The sequence below is a fragment of the Herpailurus yagouaroundi genome, unplaced genomic scaffold, assembly GCF_014898765.1.
Source record: "Herpailurus yagouaroundi ecotype Mexico unplaced genomic scaffold, PumYag 66705, whole genome shotgun sequence".
In the NCBI taxonomy this organism is placed as follows: Eukaryota; Metazoa; Chordata; class Mammalia; order Carnivora; family Felidae; genus Herpailurus; species Herpailurus yagouaroundi.
Window position 1 is genome coordinate 1 of NW_024419616.1, and position 7,763 is coordinate 7,763.

At 69.7% G+C, this 7,763-nt stretch overlaps 1 protein-coding gene across 1 annotated transcript; it reads right to left on the bottom strand.

The window, feature by feature from the left end:
- Positions 1 to 70: 70 nt before the first annotated feature.
- Positions 71 to 6,502, bottom strand: LOC121024666 (piezo-type mechanosensitive ion channel component 1-like). Its single transcript, XM_040466861.1, has 6 exons — positions 5,792 to 6,502; positions 4,412 to 4,534; positions 3,476 to 3,518; positions 3,211 to 3,349; positions 452 to 602; positions 71 to 319 (listed from the first exon to the last, which is right to left on the bottom strand). Exons 1-6 carry the CDS (start codon positions 6,258 to 6,260, stop codon positions 102 to 104), a joined length of 1,143 nt encoding a protein of 380 aa, XP_040322795.1. The 5' UTR covers positions 6,261 to 6,502; the 3' UTR covers positions 71 to 101.
- Positions 6,503 to 7,763: the final 1,261 nt, after the last annotated feature.

Consider the following 7,763-nt stretch of genomic DNA (forward strand, 5'->3'; position numbering starts at 1 on the left):
GGAGGGAAGAAGGAGGGGGAGGGAGGAGGGAAGAGGGAGGGAGGAGGGAAGAGGGAGGGGGAGGGGGGAGGGAGGGGGGAGGGGGCCAGCGCAGGCAGACCTCACCTGGCCCAGATGCCCGCAGGGGGCAGCACGGCCTGGGCGAAGGGCGTCTGGTAGCAGTAGACGCAGATGAGGTGGCCGGCGCTGAAGCAGCCCACCATGACGCAGAGCGTGCTGGAGCCTAGGGGGCCGATGGGAAAGTGGCAGGCCCACCAGGTGCAGGTGGCCAGGAAGACCAGGAAGTAGACGCCGGAGAAGGCCGAGGGCTGGGCGATGCCTGCGGGACGGGACGGGGCCGAGGCGTCAGGTCCGGGCCACGTGGCAGCCGGTGGGGAGCCCGGCGGGCTGCCGAGACCCTTCCCCGCGTGCCGGTTGGCGCCGGGGCCCCCGCCCCTTGCCCAGCGGGTACCTGCCAGCGCCAGCAGCAGGATGGCCAGCGTCCGTCCGGCGGCCACCAGCAGCCAGTGGGCCGTGACCTGGAACCGGGTGGCCAGCCGAGACCTCTGCTTGGGGGCCGGCACGGGGGCTCCGCCGGCGTCAGCTTCCCTGTCCTCATCGTCCTGCCGAGGTCGTGGGGAGGGGCAGAGGTCAGGTGCACGGCACTCGGGCCACACAAGCGGGGAGGAGGCCTCCCTCGAGTTCACAGGCCCTCCTGGAGGTGGGGCCCGGCCCCGGCCCGTGGTGACGGCTGGCCCCGGGTTATTCCGGAACCCCGCAAGTGCCCCTTTACCTCCCTTTCTAGATCAGGGGGACCCCCAGGGCAGGGCAGGGCAGGCCCCGCAGATTCCAGCACACGCCCTCGAAGCCCCTGGGTCCTGAGAGGCCCGGGTGCTGATTTTTAGGGAAAATACACCACGTCACCGCCCTTCACGGTTTACAGAGCACCTTCACGTCTGTGCCTCACGGTCCTGTGGCTGAAGCAGCACTTTCCTCGTGGGTAGAGAAACGGGGGCGCGGAGGAGACCGTGAGGGGCACCCGGTTTGATCCTGCTCCCTTTCTGCTGCCTGTGGGGCTCCTGGAGAGCCAGGGGCAGGCGGGCCCGCCAGGCCGCACGGAGACCGGGCCTCCGTCCCCGGTTCCACTCAAAGGTTTCCCAGAACGGAGCCGTTTCCTGGACGCCCAGCCCCGCTCCCCCCATGTCCCACCTGCACGTTGGATGCCACGCCCGGGCCTCTCCCAGGGGGTGGCACTCGGCGTCCAGACTAAGTACACAGGGGCCAGGTGACCTGCTCGTGTCCCAGCTCGCGCCTCCTGGCTGTGCGGCCTTGGGTAAGTCACCTAACCTCTCTGAGTCTGTTTCCCGTCTGCCAGATGGGGGTGGGACCAGAAAGGTGCTGCCCTCACAGGGCAGGAAGGGAGTGGGGAGGCCATAGGGAGGAGTCCCTGAGCAGTGATCAGAAGCAGGGGCAGGGGCAGGCCAGGGGACCTGGGGCGCGGGACGGCTGGGACCCCAGAATTCAGAGCAGGGGGCGCGGGGCCCTGAGGGGTGGGGGAGGCATTCGCGGGCAGGCACAGCAGCCAGGCCTGCGTTCCCACCCGCGCACAGCTGGCCGAGGCCCTGGGAACGTGTCCGCCAGCCTCTGAGGAGTCAACATCTGCGAGGGGGGGACGGAGGCAGCCGCTGGGGGGACAGGCAGGTGCTCGGGGCGTCCAGCCGGCCAGCCCTGGCTCCAGCCCCGACTCGGCAGGCCCCTCAGGCGGCCACAGGAGGCTTAGCACAAGTTTCCTCTCTCTGTCCCCGCCCCCCGCGCCACCCCCTCAGAGCGTGCGTGCAGAGGCACGTGACATCGTGTCAGGATGCACCGCCGCACTCGTACGCTGTCCCGCGTATGTGTGGGTGGCTCTGGGCTTTAAGACACGCCTGCGGAGGGTACCCCCAGCCCCTCGCTCCGAGGTCTGTCTACACCGGCCACCCCGGCCAGCAAGACGGTACAGGCTCTCTCATGTGCCACCGAGGACACCCACAGGAAGGTGACCTGTCCCGGTCGCCGGGCAGACCGGAGCCCGGCCCCCCGAGCGACCAGGGCAGTGCTGTGCTGTGAGGGTGTAGGCAACATGGGTGGCTGGCCCCCTCCTGTCCTACCCCAGGTTTCAGGATCGAGTCTGGCCCCTTCCCGGCAGAGCCGCTCCAGGAAGCCCTGACTCCACCAACAAGGAAAGCGGAGGCATCCACGGCTCCCTGGGGCCCACACAGCGGCTCCCACCCGTGGCTCCCTGGGGCCCACGTGCCTGTGGGAGTAGAGAGGGGTCGCCAGGAGAGGGTGACCCGAGGGCAGGCGGCAGGGTGGTCCCAACCCTGGCTCGTCCGCCACAAGTGCCTGGAAAAGCGACCTGACCTCCAGGCTCCCGTTATACCCTCTGAAAGTGGGATCCTAGCCTGGCCCCGTGGGGTGGGGGCAGGGCAGCCTGGGTCACCCCTGACCTGCAGAGGTGGGTGGGAGGAGCCTATAGGCCCTGGGGCCTCCCTGGCAGGGGACACTTGTGCCAGCCAGGGTCCCGGACAGTCACAGATCCCACGGAGCCCCGGGGCCCGGGCCCTGCCGCTCCAAGGCCGAGGCCACGTGTGGGAGGCCAGGCGGGGCTCGAGACCACAGCCCTCGTGGGGAGCGGAAGGGCACTCAGGCTTCAGCCGTGGGGGACATCAGGGGCCCTGACCCTCACGCCTGATGCTGAGGGAAAGCTCCCAGAGCAGGACACCCCAAGGACAGTCTCTAGATCAGGACCTCCGCCACCCCCCACCCCGTGCCTAGAGGCCATCGACACTCCCTCGGGAGTGGCATCCACCCTCGGTGCCCCCTGGCGGCCAGGAGGTCGGCCCCCTGCGCTGCTGACTCCCCGCTGCCCCGTGGCCTCCAGGAACGAATTTCTCAAGGCACAGACACGCGTGGGATCCCCACAAGTTCCCCCGAGATGGAACCCTCCTAGGACCGGGTCTGGCAAACACACAGGCTGAGGGGCTCACAGGGTAGCCCCTCACCCCAGGAACGGGACACACGCCTTGTCTCACCCCTGAGGCCTCAGCTCTCCGTAACGGACACAAACCGACCCTTAAACTAAAAAGTGCACGTCTGTATAAAAATGAAACAGTCGCAGAGCCTCAAACGGCCGGAAGGACCAAGAAGCCCCGCCCCCAGCACGTGGGCACCCGGCCCACCTACGGCCCTCACCTGCTCCTGGGCGGGCTGGCTCCGCCGGGCTTCCCGTGCCAGGCGCCCACAGAGGCCGAGGCACACGGCTGAGACCACCAGGACACCCAGGTCAGGGGCCACCAGCCGGACGGCATTGGGGATGTCCTTCAGGTCCAGCCTGCGAAGGGGCAGGCAGTGCCCACCGATCGGTCGGGAGGGCAGGTGCCAGGCAGTGGGGGGGTGGGGACAGGAAGGGAAGGGGGGACCCCAGGGCCTGGAGGCCCCAGGCAGGGAGAGGGCTTACCTCGTCACCCCTACGTGCTGGGACAGGATCTGCCAGGGGCTGCCTGTGGAGAGAGGCACGGGGGGACGGGGTCAGGCGGTGCCCCACGGCCCTGCCAGGAATCACCGAACACCTGGCCTCTGGGCTGCTCGTAAAACGCTGCCTCTACTAGCAGGGAAACTGAGGCTCAGCCAGGCAAAGCCAGGGGGCCGAAGGCCCGGAGGTCTGTCTGCAGAGTGGGGATTCGCAGCCAGGAGCCCAGGCTGGGCACTCAAAACCCCCAGCCGAGGCCACGGCTCCTCGGGGTCCGCGTGGGAGGCCCGTCTCCCAGGCAGCGGGACCGGCGCGCCCACCTGGCCCCGGACTCCGCTCCACACCCCCTTCTGGAAGGCGGTGTGGACACAGTCACCCGAAATCAGGAGCCCGGGCAGGGCGGGGGAGCCGAGCCAGGCAACGCTAGCTGTGGGGACCGGGTGCCCGCGGTTCACAGGTCTGGAGTCCAGGGCGCTGAGGCCACTCCTTTCCGGAGCCGGGAGGGTGGGTGTCGGCTGGAAACTGCCCGCAGGATGAGGGGCCCGGGGCGGGGGGGGGGGGGGGGGGGGCAGGACACTGAGGACCCCTGGTGCCCACGGCCACGTTTCCAGGTGCCAGAGGAAGATGCTGACAGAGACAGGGGCCTAGAAGGCCAAGGCTACCCCGAGGGCCAGATTTCGGGGTCCAGAATTAGCACCGTGCCTCACTCGGCCCAGCCCCAGGCCAAGTGTCACTGGCTCTTAACACGGGGCCACGTGGGCTGAACAGAAATCGTGGACGGGCTCAGGGGCCGGCCCATATTAGGCAAAGCCTGCTGAGGCGGGGCGGCCGGCCTTTCCTGGGGCCGCGGTGTCCCCTCCCTCTCCCCTGGCCCCCAGCTAGCTGTCCCGGGCACCCCCTTCCCAGGTCCCAGTGGGAACTCACAGCTTGGCCCCAGGAGCTGGTCCAGGCGGGGCACGGTGTGCAGGCATATCTGGAAGGCCAGGTGGGCTGCCAGGAAGAGGAGGCTGAAAACCAGCAGGGCTCGAAGAAGGCGACCAGTGTGACCTGCGGGCAGAGAGGGCAGGGGCGAGGCTAGCACAGGGCCTTCTTCCGCCCGTCCTGGGGGACCCACATCCCACCGGAGTCTGGGAGCCGGGCCAGGAGACTCCAAGCTCGGGCAGGGACAGGCCCACACGAGCACCCCGTGTGCCTTGCCCCTGGAGAGACATGGCCCCACGACCGGGGCCGGACCCTGCGCCCGGGGAGGACTCGTGGAGCCCTGGGGTCACCCTGCTCTGAGCGGCGAGCAGCTCACCCTCCGGGCAAGGAACGGAGACCCCGAGGGCCCCACGCTGAGCTCGAGCCCCGTCTCAGGACTCGGGCTGTGCGTGGCTCGCCCCAGATCCTCACTGTGCCGCCAGCGGAGCCCCGGCTCGGGGACAGAGGCGTCCCTCTCTCCTGCCCAAGGCTGGCACGCTCGGAGCCCCTGCTCAATTGTGTCCCCTCGCCCAGGGGTGGCCCCCAGCGGGTGAGACCCCTGGAGTGCCGTGTGAGCACACGCGCCGGGGAGGCCGGGGCCGGCCCTTGCCCACGCTCTGCCCCACCTCACTTGGCTGAGACTCAGAGGGGGCGAGGGGCTCCCGGGGGCGGCCCAGGCAGGACTTGGACGGCTTCGCTGACACTCGTTTCTAGGTCCCTCCCGGCCCCCGACCCTCGGTAGGGCAGGGGTGAGCGAAGGGGAGGGCAGGGTGGGGCCGCGGAGCACTGGGAAGGAGAAATGGAAAATGAACGGAACGTCTGGCCGTCGGCCCTGGCCGGGCCAGCTCTGCTCAGAGCACCGGGCCAAGATCAGGGGGAGGCCACGGGCCTCCCGTCAGGAGGAGGGGTCGGGCTACCTGTGGGCACTGTGCGGGAGCCTGCGGGGAGCCACCGCTGTGCCCCCCCTGCCAGGAGCCTGCAGGGGCGAGGGGCTGAGAAGGCTGAGCTTCCCTCCAGGCCAGCCCCCCTCTGCCCTGCTCGCCCGGGCAGCCCCTCCCCTGCACACCTAGGAGGTCCCACCAGGAGGCAGTGGGGGAGCACCTGGCCGCCCCCGTGGACGCCCAGGCTGGCCTCAGGAGCTACGGGAGCCGAAGCCTCAAGCACCAGGCTGCTGGACCCCTCGCACACACAAAAACCCGGGGGTCAGAGGGGCGAGCCCAAGGCTCGAGACCCCTGGGCGGGAGGGTGCCCCCGCCCCTGCCCGTCGTCCCGTCCGGCCCCTCTTGGATGTCTGGCAAAGCGCCAGCTGTTACCGCTCCCCTCGTCATCTGCCCCTCCTCATACCTAGTTCACTTCTTGGGTGGGCGTGCCGTGTCCCAGACCACAGGCCACCACCAAGCCAAAGGGGCCAGGGCGCTGGCCGTGTGGCTGTAGCTCCCTGCCAGGTGGGGGCTGGCTGAGCCAGACGTGGGAGGGGCAGGGAGGGGCAGGGAGGGGCAGGGAGGGGCAGGAGGGGCAGGAGGGGCAGGAGGGGCAGGAGGCCCGGCGCATCCGGCCAACACCACCGACCAACCTGGACAATCTCCCACACTGCCCACCTGAGCTCGGCTCGGGCGGCGGGAGGACGGGGCAGGGGTGGGGGGCGGGCGAGGGGCTCCTGAACCTGCCGGGGGCGGGGCGGGCAGAGGAACACCCCTGAGGATTGTGAGGGTGGACCCCGAGAGCTGGGAGCGGGCGGGGAAGGGGCACCGGGGGGGCCCGGAAGGTTCCGCCAGCTCCTGTCCTGGGGCCCGAACGCCACTCGCCCGGCCATTCGAGGCCCGCACACACAGGCCGCGACCCCCACCGTGTCCACGGCAGGGGAGAGGCGCGCAGAAGCCACCCACCCTCAAGGACCAGGGGGTCGGGCTCTCCAGGAAGTGGGGCTGGCGAGCTGTGGACCCGGGGGGGCAGAGGCAGCGGGAGGGGCTTCCCAGAGGGGGTTTGTACAAAGAATCTGACCCACAGCAGGAATCCCGGGCTTGCGGCCCCCAAAACCGCCTCACAGCGGCGGCTCCATCCCCCACACTGTGGGGCGTCCGTGCCTTCAGCAGGGAGGGTACCTTGTCGACCGCCACCCTTCAGCCCTCTGGGCCTTCCTTCCTCACCCACCCACCCCACCCCCAAAGGCCCCACTCGCACACCCTCTTGGGGCCAGCTGTTTGCAGACGCCCCCTCTCCTGATGGGACCCGGCCCCTGGGTGCACGGGGCTGGTGGGGGGGACCCTTGGAGCGGCTCCTGGGGATGTTCCAGGAAGTGTGCTAAGAAGCTGGGGGAGGAGCGCCCGCAGTCACACCCAGAAGGCTCCAGAGAGGTGGGGGTAGGAAGGGGACAGGACAGGGGGCACCTCACGAGCCTGAGCCCGGAGCCCTGGGAAGGAGGTTCTTCTCACAGGAGGCGGCAGGAGGGTGACAGGAGTCCCTGGGGACTCACACCGCCATCCACCCCCAGGGAGAGGGCAGGAATACCTACAGGGCGGGGCCGGCCCCGGGGTGGGCTTTGTCCTGAGGCGGGACAGGTGTTAAGTCCCTACACGTGAAGCAGATGGCCTGGCCCTGACCCCCAGGCACAGGGACAGGGGCCGGGGCCAGGGGTCAGCACCCTCGGGGCCCAGGCGGCGTCAGACCTTCCGCCAGATGTCCAGCCTCCGAGCCAGCCCTAACCCGATGCCAGGCGCCCCGGCACCTCCCTGCTTTCCTCCCTCCCACTCGGAAAATCCAGGCAGCCTCCCTGCTCCCGAAGGGCCGCTGAGGGTGGACAGATGGACAGACGGAGGTCAGGCAGGAAAGTCTCCGCAGCGCTCCCTACACCTTCCCCAGTGGACCCCTCCCCCCACTGCCCACCGGGCGGCCCGCGAATACAGGCACTGGCTCCACGGGTGGACGGATGGTGGGCCTGATGGACGGACGGGTGGACGGACGGGAGGAAGAGGGGGGCGCCCGGCGGGGGAGGACCTGTGGGAGGCATAGACCCTGGGGCCTGAGCTGGACCAGATGTCACAGGCTGGGGAGGGGTGACCAGCCAGCCTGTAGGGGGCAGAATGACACCTGCCCCCTCCCTCGATGTCCACACCCCAATCCCCGGACCCTGTGAACACGCTTCCTTACGGGGCAGAGGGGAACCAAGGCTGCCAAGCAGCCGGCCTGAAAACAGGGGCTGACCTTGGATCCCCAGGGAAGGCCAGTGTCACCACAGGGTCCTAACGGTGGACGGGGGCGGGAGGGCCAGCGTCAACGTGACGAGGGGACGCTCGACGGGCCGTTGCTGGCTTGGGCG

Excerpts from the sequence above, each read along its gene's own strand:
- LOC121024666 (XM_040466861.1), bottom strand. The coding sequence starts at position 6,260 with ATGGCCGGGCGAGTGGCGTTCGGGCCCCAGGACAGGAGCTGGCGGAAC. Across the intron at positions 4,535-5,791 it reads CCACCCAAGAAGTGAACTAG|GTCACACTGGTCGCCTTCTT; the intron begins GTATGAGGAGGG and ends CTCTGCCCGCAG. Across the intron at positions 3,350-3,475 it reads CAGCACGTAGGGGTGACGAG|GCTGGACCTGAAGGACATCC; the intron begins GTAAGCCCTCTC and ends GCCCCTTCGCAG.